This window comes from Pieris rapae, chromosome Z (genome assembly GCF_905147795.1).
Source record: "Pieris rapae chromosome Z, ilPieRapa1.1, whole genome shotgun sequence".
Lineage (NCBI taxonomy): Eukaryota > Metazoa > Arthropoda > Insecta > Lepidoptera > Pieridae > Pieris > Pieris rapae.
The window spans coordinates 3,358,431-3,375,097 of NC_059534.1; the positions used below are offsets into that span (position 1 = coordinate 3,358,431).

General features: G+C 33.1%; 1 protein-coding gene across 3 annotated transcripts in view; it reads left to right on the forward strand.

Annotated features, from left to right (window-relative positions):
• Positions 1–16,667, forward strand: part of LOC111003340 (cGMP-inhibited 3',5'-cyclic phosphodiesterase A) — an 87,782-nt gene that overhangs the window by 27,090 nt on the left and 44,025 nt on the right. For all 3 annotated transcript variants that reach the window (XM_022273784.2, XM_022273783.2, XM_045633973.1), the window contains one exon: positions 1,126–1,189. In XM_022273784.2, coding sequence (XP_022129476.2) covers positions 1,126–1,189 — 64 coding nt within the window. The remainder of the gene's footprint in view (positions 1–1,125; positions 1,190–16,667) is intronic.

Below are 16,667 nucleotides of genomic sequence, written 5' to 3' on the forward strand. Positions count from 1 at the left end.
CGCGAGTGCGTTGCTGACCTTTAAAGAAAAACACGCAGTTGTGGAACGGCCGACGTCGAGGTGGTACGGGTGGAAATTCGTATTCTGCCTCTACGTCCGATGATGAAACTCAGCTGCAGAAGAATGATTTCATTGAAACTATTCTTTGCGCAATGTGAGGTGACTGACGGCTGAGTCGTCTTGAAATATTTCAGTAACTAATAATAATTTCATATTTATAGGTATATTTAAACCAGCTACGAATTTATAATTTTGCTTAGTTGAGGATATCTAAAATAATGGGAAAATTTCTAAAATGTGAAAATATATTAATTCCTAAGTAATATAATTGTAGACTTGTGAATGTTCTTTATTTAAATTTAATTAAATCAAGATCTTAAAACGGACGAACATCTACGTAAATTTTAAAAAGCGTGGCGTACTTACTAGTCTCTTCAACCATTTCTAGCTCCACATGATATAAAGGAAATCATATAAAATAACACATTATAATGTACAGTGATATAGCTTATAGGTCAGTCATTAGTGACCTGTATACTTGGTTGTACATAACAAATTTAAATATCAAGATTACGGCGACATATCTTACACAGTACACTATTTACTAAGATTATTTTCTTGGCGAAAAGGCGTCTTTATTATAAATTGTCACCTATAATCTTGATTGAAAAATATTATGGATGTAACACTAACGGCTCTTTTAGTAAACGTGGACTAAAGATGATCGCATCCAACGACAAGAAAAGAGCGTACAAATTCTTGAAAGGCTGGCAACGCACTCGCGAGCCCTCTAGCATCAAGAGTGTTATCAACATCAGGTGAGCCTCCTGCCCGTTTGCCCCCTGTTCTATAAAAAAAACGTGACTCGGGACATATGAAGCGGATCCTAAGTCTTTTAAGGATTATATTTGTTTTCTTTTTTATATGGGACACATGCCGCTTTAATATTCATGTTTCATACGGTATTATCTTCAGTCCACGGCGTATTATATGACAGGTACTGTGTTTAATTGGTATTGCGGCGATATATTTTAGTGTTATATAATGCTGTGCGAAATTACTTTATAAAAACTCATACTAGTGTATTGTTACATGTTCACAGTCATATTTGTTTGTTGTTTACAGTGTATTCTGCAGCAGTCAGCGACGTGGAAGTTCAACGCTTTCACCCTGGATAATGTGTCTGGTGGTAAGTACTTCTTTATGTATTATATATAGTGCTACTAGTCGAACGACAAAAATTCATTTCAGAAAAACTACAATAAAACTCTAAAGTTTATAAAATATTGTTTTAGGATTTTCTAGAAAAATGCACTGTTGTCACTTACTTTAATGTAAATAAAATGAAAAAACACAAAAACATCAAACCTCATATTGATCTTGTTAGGTTGCAACCACTGGATACACAACTATAACCTGGGATGTGATTAAAAGTTCTTTTCCTCACATAGGTGGGTCCACTTTGGAATTAATTTTTTATAGTTATACTACTTTTGGAGCGTTAGGGAAAAATGATGAGAGTAAATTTTTTTACGATGCGCGCGCACACCGTCACAAAAAACAGACACATTGAGGTTAGCTATAGTCAAAATTTGAATTGTTTCTATTGTTACAGTGGTTTTTTCTACAAACGTAGAATAAGGCGAAAGATAAAATGTTTGAAAAGATTTGTATCTTGTTACGTCAAAGAAGTGTAACGTCTAACGCGTGTACTTAAGTACGAATGTTTTTTTAGTATAATGCTGTTATGTTATCTCGAATCCGTAAGCCTGTTAAACTACGAAACAATAACGTTCCGAAACCTCTTAACTTTTGAAGGGATTTTCGGTAAAGTAATTACTATTAATTGAGTAACAATGCGTAACTTGACCCCTGCTATGTTGTTGGGTCTCTGACGTCCCTGAGATGACGACATAGGGTATTACGACGTCATCTCACGTATACAACTAGCTTTTGTTACCACTTTTGCTTCCAAAGACATTTAACAAACAAACAAAAAAAAATTCTTTATTCATATAGGTAAACAAGTACACCTATGAACGTTAAAAAATTTTAAATTAATTATTGTGAATTTACATTTGCTGCAATCAAGTTCTCAAATCAAGGGCGTAGAACGGAAGGGAAGAACTAGCAATAAACTCTCCGCCACTCTTTTTCATCGCCAAGTTTTTTTACACAACGTTTGTAAGCGCTACAACCATTACACCATGTTCCATATGACATCTTCACTAATCAAGAATAATAAAAAAAATTAAAAATAAAGATTTGTCCTCCATCAGGAGGAGGCATTGGGAAATAGAAGCACGCACTAACATACTCGTTTACTTCCCTCGTATCTAAAAGTAGGTTATTTGAAAAGGTTTATAAAAATATTAAGCTTATCAAACTAAGCATCGCTTGACAAACATTTTAAGCTTTATTAAATAAATAAAAATAAAATAAAATACGTTTATTTTGGAACATAAGATCTTCTAGGTATCACTTATTCCACGTCAATCAATTCGAACTTGTAGGCATCCCTACTCATCGGCAAAGACAGAAGGTGTAGGCCGAGAGAAAAAGCCGGCGTAAAAAACTCTCGGTACTCTTTTAAAAAAGCAAATCATCAAACAATATTTAAAACAAATATATCAAATTAATTAGAGGCAGCCTGCCCAGCACTAGTCCCAGGCCCTTTTATCAACTAGATAATCAATAACTTTATAGTAAGCCTTTTTACACAGCTTTTCTTTAATACATTTCTTAAATTTATTAAAAGACAGAGATAAAAGAGCCTCTGGGATTTTATTAAAGAAGAGTATCCCTTTCCCCAAAAAAGAATTACTAACTTTACATAGTCTAGTACGGGGAAATTGCAGCCTGCGTTTGTTCCGAGTATTGACATTGTGCGTATGTTCTAATCTAGTATATTTATCACTATTTTTGTATACAAACATAATATTTTCATAAATATATTGCGAGGGAAAGGTAAGTATATTAATTTCCTTGAATTTATCTCTGAGAGATTCCCTACATTTTAAATTATAGATTGCACGAATAGCCCTCTTCTGCAGAATGAAAACAGATTCGACATCAGCAGCGTGACCCCATAACAATAAGCCATAAGTCATTAAGCTATGAAAGTAACTAAAATAAACAAGTTTAGCTGTATCGACATCAGTCAGTGAGCGAATTTTTTTAACCGCGTAAGCTGCAGAACTAAGTCTCTTCGCCAATCCGTTGATATGAGGGGACCACTGAAGTTTTGAATCCAAGGTGATCCCAAGAAATACAGTTGTATCATCCAGATTCAATTCCTCATTATTTATAATTGGTCTAGTACCCATAACCCTCGCATTTCTTGCACAAAATTTAATGCATTTCGTTTTTTTAGCATTAAGCAGAAGGTTATTCATACTAAACCAATGGACAATCGAAGAGAGAGCGTTGTTCACATCGTCAAAATTGGTTATTTGTCTTTTGATTTTAAAAATCAAGGACGTATCATCTGCAAACAAAACTATCTGATGTTTTTTCTCTACCATGAAAGGTAGATCATTTATATAAACAAGAAAGAGAAAAGGGCCAAGAATTGAGCCCTGTGGTACCCCCATATCAACTGCCGACCCAGAGGACCTCTTACCATTCACTTCGACCTTCTGAGTTCTACCATGTAAGTACGAAGTCAGAAGATTCAGTGCGGTATTCTTGATGCCATAGTGGCGGAGTTTCCCGATTAAGGTCTCGTGTTGGACACAATCAAATGCTTTGGATAAGTCGCAGAAAACACCCAAGGCGTCATGCGACTCCTCCCAAGCCTTAACTATATATCTATATAACTCAACGCCGGCATCGGCTGTCGAGCGACCCTTGGTAAAACCGAACTGATTATTGTGTAATAATTTGTTTGCGTTAAAATGACTTACAAGTTGATTTAATATAGTTTTTTCAAAGATTTTACTACAGGTAGGTAGTACGGAAATAGGTCTAAAGTTACTGGGGTCGGACATATTACCTGCTTTAAATAAAGGAATTACTTTACTATGTTTCATAAGATCGGGAAACTCCCCACTTTCGATACAATTGTTGAAAATTATAGCTAGATGGGGGGCAATTATATCAATTATGCTACTAATTATTTTGACAGAAATACCCCAAAGATCGGTAGTGTTCTTAATATCAATAGTTCTAAATATTGTAACTATATCGTCGGCACCAATGGGTCGGAATGTAAAACTGACCTTGCACTCGTTTACATTATCTTTGAGCAGCGATTCAGCGAGAGCGGGAGACGATTTGAGAGACTTGGTAGTCGAAATTGGAATGTCAGAAAAGTACTTATCAAAAACAGTCGCTATCTCTTCGTTAGATTTGATTATAGTGTTACCGACACATAGTTCGATGTCACGATTGCGATCTTTGACTCTTCCAGTTTCACTATCAATTATCTTCCAAGTCATTTTAGTTTTATTTGTACTATTTTCAATCTTGTTTTTTATATATAAGGACTTGGCCGCGTAACAAACTTTTTTAAATAATTTAGAATAATTTCTAACATAGAGGGTAAATTCTTCATTATGATTGTATGACTTTTCAGCGTAAAGGTCAAACAACCGTTGTCTACTTTTATAAATTCCCGCTGTCGCCCAATCACTGAACGATTTACACTGCGAATCAGAGACTTTCTTTGGGGTAAAGATGGTTTTGAACTCCTTATTTATACAATCACTTAGATTGTTGTATTGTGTATCAACGGTAGTACCTACCGGTAATAGAGGTAGGTGTTTACCTATATTATGTCTAAATCTCACCAATCGCTTTTTATTTACTGGAACAAACACACTGCTCTTTTTTACTTGTTTCACCACTTTACATTTTAGCGCCACTAACTGTCCACAGTGATCTGAGCTAAGATTTGTTGTAATTGAGGTTTGCATTGCCTCTGCATCTGTAAATACATTATCTATACATGTAGCAGTGGAACTTGTAATTCTAGTGGGCTCGAGAAACAAGTTTACAAGATTGTAAGATTTTAATAAAATATTGAATTTTTTACTAATGGAGGTATTTTCTAATAAATTTATATTGAAGTCACCACATACAATAATATACTTATTGTTCTTAAAACTAACTTTACACAATATTTCCTCCAACTTTTCTTCAAAAAAATCGTAGGATGCACTTGGTGGTCTGTAAACACTTAAAATAATGCAATTCTCAAGTTCTACACAGGCTACCTCCAAAGAGTGTTCAACAGATAGACGCACGATGTCATTACGCTCTTTATACTTCAAATTTTTATTTACAATAATCAAAGAGCCCCCATGAATCGCCGACAATCTGCAAAACGAACTTGCAACTTGGTGCTGATCAAAGTTAAAGATGATTTGGCATTTTTTAAGCCAATGTTCGGTAATGCATAGGACATCAATTTTACCTGATTTTAAAAATAACTCTAATTCTAACTCTTTGCCCAACATACCTTGCATGTTTTGATGCATCAAGTTTAAACAATTGTTGTTAGTAGTATTACATGTTTGTGTTGAGCCGAGTTGTAAAAAATTATTGCTAGAGGTCGCCTCTATTGTCACACTATCTAATTTAAATTATTATTAATACATGAAGTGTTACTACAAGTATCACTACATCCTTTTAAGAAACTAAACTGCTCAATAGAAGCAGTTGTCTGAAAAGCTAAATGTTTAGCTTTAGTTGTAAATAAAAAGTAAGATAGCATATTAGCTATCTGTTGTAAATAATAATTAGGTAGGTGGAACCTATCCTTTGTCAATAAATAGTTATATTTAAATATACAATTTAAGTCAATTAAATTAGGTAGTGTACCTAAGTCACAATTTAATTGTATATTATTAGTTGTTAAACTATTGTGCAATAGCATGTTCAACTTATGTCTAATTTTATTTTCCCTAGGTGCATCTTTGATGTAAGGAAATGTAAACAAGATAATATTCTTTACATTAAGTGATTTTAATTTATCAATATATGACAACAGTTCATTTTGTCCTACATTTCCCCTTCTCCCAAAAAGCAATATTATGGTTGTGTTACATGTATAGTTTCCACACAGCACTTTGTTTAAAATGTTAACAGGGGTGGCTCCGGGCATACAATAATTAGTTACAGTTTTGCCGGAGGACTGATATAGTTTAGTGCCAATATTTTTCCCTATATCATCACTAAATAACAAAATTTCACTTTTATTTATAAAGTTCACTTTTTCTATGAAACTGTCACTCTGTACACTAGGCTCACATGATAATAATAATTAGTGCAAAGCTAATATCTTAAACCTGTCTCAATCTATTCCTTATAAATCAATTTGATTTACGTTTAGGTTTGCATAATTGACAATACATATGTTATTACTATAGTTCTGCGTTTACAGCATTTGGTGCTGATAATGATTAGTCTAGGTTGCTGCTGTATTGATTAAAACGCTGTGGTTAGTACTGAGCTGCTTCCAAGCATTTAAGGTTCTTTCCTAAGAAATCAATTTCTTGTGTACCTTTAACTCCCTTGCGACGTCATAGAATTTAATTTGGCATTAATGTCATTTTCCTTTATAGGAACTCGTAAAAATTAACCTGATATCCGAACCTAACCCACGTGAATTTAAAACAAATAAATCGGACCCACGAATTGGCAAACGAGTTTTAAGGATAAAATAACTTTTCATGCTTCTATCTTGTGCTATGGAGGGGACAATCAGCACCATTCACTTCTGATTAATTAAATAATTTTTAAGAGTAGGAGTCTTGATCGTATCTGCCAGGGTCCATGTAATATGTAAACATTTTCTGCAAGCCCTAACGGAAGCTTTGAAAAATTTACAAAGTTCAAAGAAAGCTGTATTAAAATTTAATGAATATGTAATATGCTAATAAAGTGCATCTCGCTTCACGCTCCAGGCGTATCTCCGAGGATGGTGGTCATCGCTTATAAAACGAAGACAGCCACACTAAGCAGAAATGTACAGCCTTGGCTTGTACAACTATTGTACGAGTATTTTCAATTATCCTTAATGGATAGGGTTAATCTGGCAAACATAGTATTGACTTTTGTTACTGAAAGTTACATTGGAAGACATTTCTAATAAATTGAAATGTGTCTTGTACTTGAAACTCAGTTACAGTTGTTAATGTAATTGACTCGTTATGTCTAAATGTCTAGGAATAAATACGATTGCAATCTCATTAAGTTATATTCATTATTCACCATATATCTCTGAACTCCGGAATCTCAACGAGTGATCGTTTTATTTTGAAGTATATTTTTTGAAGCTTATGTGCTTAGAATTTACTATTTTGATATATACAGAGTTAATCTAGTTGCTAATCATATTCCTTGGGTTGTGTACCTGGGCGAACTTGGAGGGCTCAATTTAGGGGGTGTAGAGGGCTGAGGTTTTTTAAGTGGGTCTCCTAGCACTCTAAATAGCAAAGGGCTTTATAGATGACCACAGAGAAGTTGCTGACCGGCGTAAGCGCATTTTGGCTGATATAAGACAGTGCCCGACTGGTAGCTTAAGCGTGCGAGTCTAGTCCCTGATCGTGCGAGTCTGATCGTCGGCCGTGCCTAACAGTCTAACCTAACAGTCTCTCATACAGTTAAGAAATACCTAGTATAGTATGTCATTCTTTTACCGGCGGCAAAATGGATGACATACTATGTGTATGAAATAAAAATCACAAAAAAACGATTATTATAAAATATTGTTATTTAAGCAGATTTTTTTTACTACAATAAAGTTCACAAAACACAGTGCGACTTTACATGAATTACAACCTAGCCTATTTTATATTGGTAATAAGTAATATGATCTTGATTTAATTTTCTGCAATACTAGTGAATAGTTTTTTGACACTATGTTCGTGTGTGAGATACTGCACTTGCATTTATATTAATTATATTTATTTATTTTTACTTTATTACCTTATTCAAAATATACACATAATATAACAAAAAAACAGGTTACAAAAGTTATAAGGCAACGGGCGGCCTAATCGCTAACAAGCGATTTCTTCCAGGCAACCTTAATGTGGAACAACGAAAAATAAAACACCTACAAAGGGTTGAGTATATAAGTAGAGTATAATAAATGCATAATAATTAACAAAAAAAAACTCAAAATAACACGTTACTAGAACTATAATAAAATAAAATCTAAAGAAAAAATACCAAGAATAATAAATAAAAATATGTATAAAGAAAAATTTAAAAGCCAATCAAAAGGTTAACTGAGAATAATTAATATATTGTATAAGCAGAGATAATTAATTACGAGGCAGAAAGAAAATGATCAAAAAGAAGCTTTTTAAATAAATTTAAAGTCTGAGCTCGTCTAATATCAATTGGTAGGGAATTCCATAGCAGGATACTTTGCACAGTAAATGAGGAGTGATAGAAATCAGTTTTATGAATAGGAGTTTCATGAATTAGGTTGTCTAAGGAACGCAAGTCAAGTATACTACATTTTTTGAGTTCTTATGGTTATGTTGTATGTTATGTATATCTCTTTTCTTGAAGGACCCTAAGTCGAATTAGTTCGGAAATAGTTCAGCAAGAGAGATGATGTGTGTTTTGAACCGTTTTCACTCATAAATAAAATTGCGTTCAGTATGTAAATAATAACATTAGTAACCCTTTGCATTTGCTATACTACGTCGGTCGGTAAATACCAATTCAAACAATCACCGTGTTTGGCCTTGTATGAAAGATAATAAAGCGTAGTAAAATTGCGTACAGTGACTTTAATATACCTTGTAGAAAACATACCAGTAGTGAGACAACGCGTATATTTATATTGTAGAAACATGAATAGAGAAAATAATAAATTAAAACCAATTTTCCAAACAACTTGAATTGAAGATATAATCCTTAACTCTATTATACAAAAAAAATCAATCAATACTTGATATGAATCAAAATGCCATAACGTATAAATTTACTAAAAGTGTAGATAAAAATAACTATTAAAAATGACGATGACATGTTATACTACTTTTCGACCGGCTTGGTCCGTTGGCGTTGGGTAGAGATGTCGGGAGTATCTCCTATAGCATTTTAAGGAAATAATGCATTAACACGATTCTATAAATAAAATGCCATAGAAAGCTATGCTATGGCTATGGAAATACATTTACAACGTGCTTTGTAATTTTCTGTTTGTAAACAGTCGGCAAATGCATCGTTTGCCAACAAGTTTTATGTTATGCGAATTAAATGGTAGAATCGCTTTCTGATGACGCGCAGATACAAACGATGATATAAATAGTTCATTTAAGGTGCTTTTTGCCGCGCAGTACCATCTTGCGGAACCAGCTGCCTATTGAGGTATTACTCAGAGTGCAAGGCCGGCAGTTTGGAGCGCTATTCGCCGCTGCAAACAATTCAATGCTCATATAAGTGCACTCTCTTCCTTCAATATCGCATCTTTTACATCTGTAGCATCCTTAACCATGCTGGCAAGTGTATCAATCCTCACTATAAATAACGGATGTTAATTTATATTTATATAACATTGCACCAGACTGTTTGTGATGCGTACGCGCGCAACGCAATCTTATTATAGTTTTGTTGTCTTATCTCACCTAATAAATAAACATGTTAATTAGTAATTGACAAGTGTCCCCACTTGAAGGTAAGTCGTTATCGCTACTGTTTTGATATGGCGGGGTATCTTGAGTAAACGATGCGCAGTTTTGTAGATAATTTATGTGTGTCGTTTATTTTTATTCACCACCGATGGGGGATGACGATAACTCTTGGGTTTGATTTTACATTTAATTACAGTTACACTTAAGTACATGGGATATATATTTTATAGAAATCCGTGCTCTCCTCAAACGTTTTATCATAATCGAATCGAGTTGCATTTGAGATGTTAGTAAAATTTAATGCGTTTTTTGATATAAAGCTTGACATTAAATATGTTAGTATTGTAATTTAAGTATTAATTGATGGCGTTCAGAAAATAATGCTGATATATACGCGAAAATTGGTCGTATCTTCATCTTCTGTTTTTTTTATTCTTTGTACTTTATCGTTTAATTTTCTTCTATTTACTGGCTTTAGAATACCGTTTTCTAATTTTGCATCACCTAAATGACATTAAATTTTATAACGTTTTTATCCGTATTTTTTAACGTATTTGGTTAGTTAATACTTGGATATTTTTGTTGATGCAATCATTTTGTGACATGTTTTTTGTTTTAGTAACTTTATTTTGATTTATAAGTTATTATAGCTGTCACAAACATTTGTTGTCATAAATGTATTCATATACAAAAAGTCCCAACAAGTTTTTCTCGTAGGAAAAATGTATTGATAAAAAATTTATGATAAACATTTTTGTGTAAGGTACTTTAGGTACTTGATCAACATTTAACTTACCTTTAGGTACTTGATAAACTTTACCTTTTGTTGAAAATCGCGAAAAGCTCATTTGACATTGAATAAAAAATTCCAAACACGGGAATGATGGGAAACATTTAAATATTATTTATAATTATGATTTGAATAATTTTACTGATTTTCAGCGATAGCGTTGAGGATATACAAATTAAAGTTTAATTAAAAATCTTTAAAAACTTGTTGCTTAAAATATATATAGCTTATCTTAAGGCAAGAGTTAAATACCTATACAAAATCTAGGTATGCAAGCTTCCAATTAACCTTCATTTATCCAGCTATCATCCCTCCATCAGCCAAAAGATACTTAAAAATGCGATCTCACATCTGAGACACATCTTTTGTAAGTCATCTCTAACAAAGGCATGCTTAAGTAGTACTTGGGAAATTGGACTAGCGACCCTAATGACACTCCTGAAACTTCACATCGATCGGGTGAGCCGGCCGTGTCCACTCCATTGTTCGGCTTAGGTCAAAGTCCGGAAAACCTAAGTCTCAATGGAATTACTTTCAGCTAAGAAGGCTGGTATAAAATGGTACCTGTTATAATGAAAAGTAACTTGTCTTGTCAATCATGTCGCTCTTTCGCAATACATAAATAAATTAATCCTTATTACAGCGTAACTATTGTATAATTACAGTATGAAATATGTTACTTGTCTATACATTTTTTATTTTAATTGACTATTTACAGACCCGTGTGTGTTTCGATAAACGCTTTGCCTTTTTACATTAAATAAATAATATCGTATAAAGTGTTTGACTAGTAGCTTTTTTGTTTTTATAGAACACTCAATGCCAGAGGGATACGAGTGCGTTGTGGGCCTTTTAAGAATAGGTACGCTCTTTTCTTAAAGGACCCTTAGTCGGAAATATTTCAGTGGGCAACTGTTTCCACAGAGTAGCTTGTGAGCGATTATCATTAATGAGATTTTTCAATACCAGAGAGTATTTTCAAATTTACTTACGTCGGATATTTTAGGTAAATGATATTACGAATTTAAACATGTATTAGATATATTATATCGTTGTAAAGTAAAATGTAAGTGTGTCTATTAATCTAAAAGATAACAAAGAATAATAATAATAATTCTTTTGCCATATGAGCATGTACTATTTGCGCATATATGAAATATCATTGGCGCACCATAAAACAGTGTATTTTGACTATATTCGCACTTTATCTCTTCGGTGTTTGTCTCTTGAAATCGTATTTGAAACTGAACTAATTGGTTGCGTTTCGGCTGGTTTATATATGCCTGGTAATAATTTTGAACGATATTCGAGAACTCTCTAGACAGGATTGCCAGAGTGAATGTAAAGTTGTTAAAACTTAAACACATAAGTTAATTAAATTTTAATCAGTTATCGTAGTATTAGTCCTAGTACTCCCGGGTGGTCCAAGAATCCTGAACGCCTAAAAAATGTCATGTTCATGCTGCTCACACTTGTTATTTTAAATATACAATGCAAAAATAATATTATATATATATAACTTTTTTGTAATGTATTTTTACATAAAACGTGTAGAAATATATATATATATATATATATATATATATATATATACCGATATATAAAAAGAGAACATTGGTGCACGTTCAAAGGTCGAAATGTGAATATATCTCATACAATATAATATACTTATTTGATTTTGCTTATTATCCTCTTTCTCTCTCTCTCTTAGGCCGAAGGGTACAAATGGACAGGCTAATCAAAGACTGTAGTTGGCAACTGGTATACTGTTTCAGTAACCCCAGAGTGATTTCCTCTCTCAACATCGCAAAACAGCGGGTTACTGCTGCTTATGGTAATTTACCACCAGGTATGCGCAATGCATTTCCCCAAGTAAAAAAAAAAAAAAAATTACCACAGGGGCGAAACTTTAAAAAAATATTTTAGTGGTTGGAAAGTCTTGTAAGTAGTAATATAATTATAAATATATCAGGAATTAATGTATATAACTCTACATACTCAGTGGAATATGGAAATATGAATATTCGTCAGGTGGCGATTTATTAAGTTTGAATCAAATCTTGACGTGTAAGCGTGGGAAATCGATTGATAAGGAACTTGTTACCATGTAAGTGTGGCAAATTCAGCACGTTTTTGTTATCAAATAGAAGTACTTAGGTTTGTTTAAATACATTCATTCGAAATTGAAGTGTACGCATTTCTAGAGTATTTAAATAGAAGCCTTGTCTTTCTTATCGTGTAAACATATTTATATATGAGGTCCCCCAAGACGTGTATGTATGATCGTGACAAACTCGAATACTACCGAACATTTTACCGGATTTTCTACACTTTTCACCCATAGATAGTGTAAACACTGAGGAAGTTGTATAGACCAGTGTCGATAATTTTTGAAACCAAAAAAAATTACAGTAGGATGAAACCCATTAGAAATGCAGGGGAATATGGGGGTGATCTACAACTTTGGTATTTACAATTTTTTCCATAGGACTGGTAGTTTCGCCGGAAATCAAGATAAACAATTTTTCCCCCTTAAAAGTCACCCCCCCTCCCACTTCCCGAACTCGGATCGACCGTAATTTATTTTTCCTTTCATTTTGATCATATTCCCCTGCATTTCTAATGGGTTTCATCCTACTGTAATTTTTTTTCATTTTTTACTATTTTTGAAGGCTTCGGCACTGGTCTAGTAGGTGTATAAATAATTATGGTTTTATGGAAATTGACTGAATTATAGCGACTATTGCTGAGTAGGTACAACGTAAAAATTTTGTCTAATTACACGAAATCCACGCGGGCGAAGCTTTGCAAAGCTCTTAAGTATTGTAATGCATATTTATTCAACAATATCTGCCATGAATTTCTGTTGCATTATACGTCGCCAAAACGCCAAACGTTTTGTTCTCTAATTATTATTGGTTTGGTAATTATTATTAATATTCAAATTATTATTGAACATTGTTAATACAACCACCGTAGAAAGGTATGATATGTGCCAAGTAATTTCAGTGGTAGGTATATATCCTTGATACAAATAACTTATTATTATTTTTGTATGTGTACCCTAAGCATTAAGAATAACATGAAAGGCTAGTCAACTCTACTCATCCTTAAAAGTAATTTGAAAATATCTCGCAGTACCTTATAAGTGTATTGTTCTATCTGTGAGTCAGCTGAGACGTCGTAATTCAAAATAAACGAATTCCCTCTGAGAGACAGAAATTAAAAATATTTCCTTTGTTCAGAGTTTAACGAATCCGATTCGCAGTGCGAGGCCATTGAATTTTCCTTTTATTAACGCTTTCGAATTTTATTCAAATAATTCTTTATAGAATGATTTGTACCGATTGATTGCTGGTGAAGGAATACACGTCTGTCAGACACTGAGGGCTGATAACTTATTATTAGACAAAACGAAAATGAAGACGAAACAGAAACAAGCTATCGGCCTCGTCACAGATCTCGAAACTAGTTTCATTTAGATTATTTATTATCTCACCAGCTTCCCTTCATTGGCATTCCCCGTGGACAATTATAATTTACACATTTTGTGCAGATATTGATATGTACTTTAATATTGTAGAACTTTCTTTTTTGTTCTATTATCAATAGTTTTCGCAGCAAATGCGATGAAAGATTTTTGTACACCATGGGTAACATTATTGTAGTTTTAGTACCTTAGTTTTTGCTTGCAATTAATATCGCCCAGCCCATCAGTGTCCTATCGGTCCTGTACTTTTTGAGATAATTCGTTACAAACATATACAAGATGTCATATGGAACATTGTGTAATGGTTGCAGCTCCTTACAAATATTGTGTAAAAAAACTAGGCGATTGAAAAGAGTGGCGGAGAGTTTATTGCCAGTTCTTCTCTTCCGTTCTACGCCCTTGATTTGATAACTGGCAGTAAATGTAAAATTAGAATCATTTAATGTATATTTCTTTTTTTTTGACGTTTAAAGTGTACATTATGTTACCTATATGAATAAATAATTTTTGATTTGATATATACAAATCATATATATCGATCGTGTCTCTACAGCGACCGAACACATATTTGTTCCCACATATTGCTCAAAAATTGTAATAGTTTTTTTTCTAGTAATATTTTGTATTTCACATTTCGTATTTATCCTCGGGCTTTATAGGCCAGGCCTTTCTGCTGTAAGAATTTTGAGCAATTCTTCTTAATAGTTATTACGAAAAGCCACTTAACAACTCAACAGCGTGTCGTGTTAATACTTTAATGCCATCCATTTTTGTTTGGCACTGAGTCTATCAAATTTAGGCTCATTTAGTTTCAAATTCGCAAATCAAAAGTCAACCCAATATTATTGTTCTTCATCAAATTATATTTGACTGCGACGATCGTTGTCAGTTTCAATGGGATTAGAATTAATTTGGTATCTCGCTTCGTAGCCCATTGCTTTGTTTGTACACGTAGCAGCCCATCGGGTTTATATTATTTTAAGCCCTCAGACGGTAAACTTGGCCCTGTCATAACGGCGTCCGGCGAAATGTTTAATTATTCAGAAATCGAAATCAGTATAATGATATTTGGAAGTTTAATTTAACTCCCTGGTGCTGATGGCGGACGAAGATTTGATAATTTCTAAAAATATTCCCCTTGGAAGTCAAATAATTTTTGCTGACAGGATAAATAACTTAATTTCCGCGTATAGTCATTTCTTTTACGAAAAATATCACTAGCAAAGAGAAACTCGGCTGGCTCTTTTTATTATTTTAATTAAAATGATATTTGTTCTAAGAAAGTTCGACCTATTTGCTGCGGCCTGATACATTCCTATAATCCATTCTTAATGCACTTCATATGTCAAGAACGGAATTAAATATATGTGCTTTAATAGTTGCCGCATACTGCCTAGCGCATAACGCGAGCTACAGTTTAGGGATATGGAAGTCTCAGTAGCGGGAATTCTATACTTATTTCGTTTCGTACTCTTTACACGAGCCTCCCACTCTCGGTTCGGAAAACTCATTAAATATTGGAACTATACTGACCTATTAATGGTGACTATGAATGATGAACTATTAACGAGTCTATTTACAATTCATTTGTTATCAAATATTTACAGCGATTTGTACTATAATTCATATTGGTTTTTGAATGATAAATTACCAGCTCTGCGGTATCACGAGTGAATAAATTTCTGATGTCGCAAAATTATATAGAAATCTAAAGTGGCTTTTAAAAGTAGTAGTAATGATAGTAGTAAGTTCTTTCTTATCAGAAACATTATTTGTTAAAAGCTTTTATTTATTTATGTATATTAAAGTATTCCTACACCTACTTAATAAACAATATTCAAATAATTATATTATACACAAAAGCCAAAAACGGAATACACATTCAAACATAAACATAAAGCACAGTTAAACACCTATTTAAACAAAAAATATAACAAAGCACAAATTCAAACTAATATAATAAATAAATATTTAATTTAAAGGAAGAATAGCAAAGCCATTATTAATAAAACATACCAGAGTTTTTTAAATAACTTTTTAAGTATTTTTTAGTCACATTAAATATATCGGTTTGCTGATAATTTATTTATTAATTTTTTTTTTTTATAGAACAGGGGGCAAACGGGCAGGAGGCTCACCTGATGTTAAGTGATACCGCCGCCCATGGACACCCTTAATGCCAGAGGGCTCGCGAGTGCGTTGCCGGCCTTTTAAGAATTAATATTATATTAATTGTAATCTGTAGGTATACGATACATAACTGAGTCTCTTACATAGTTGGTCTTAGATCTAGGAATTTGGAATAATTGTGTTTGCCTTGTATTGTGTGATGAAGGGGTCTGAAATAGCAAAAGCGACAACAAGTCAGGGCAGCCAATTAAACTGTGGCAAATACTATGTAAAAATATTAGGTCGTTTTTTTTACTTCTAGATTCAAGGGATTCAATATCAAAGTACTTTTATCTAGCTACTAAACTTTTGGAAATCCTTAATACTTAAGCAACTTTTTTTAATGTTCTCTATTGCTTCAATGTATTTCTTGTTGGACCAAACAATGCATATTCTAGTGTGCTCCTAACAAAAGCAAAGCACAGGAATTTTATACAATTTATGTTATTGAATGATGTGCATACACGTTTGACTCTTTTTCTGGTATCTATATAATTTTGGGAAACACATCATATCATCTACATATTACTATCCCCAAGTCTCCAACTAAATTCACCTCTTTAATTGTTGTATCTCTTATTTTATTACAAAATTGTATTTTAGAAAACATTTTTTTAATAGA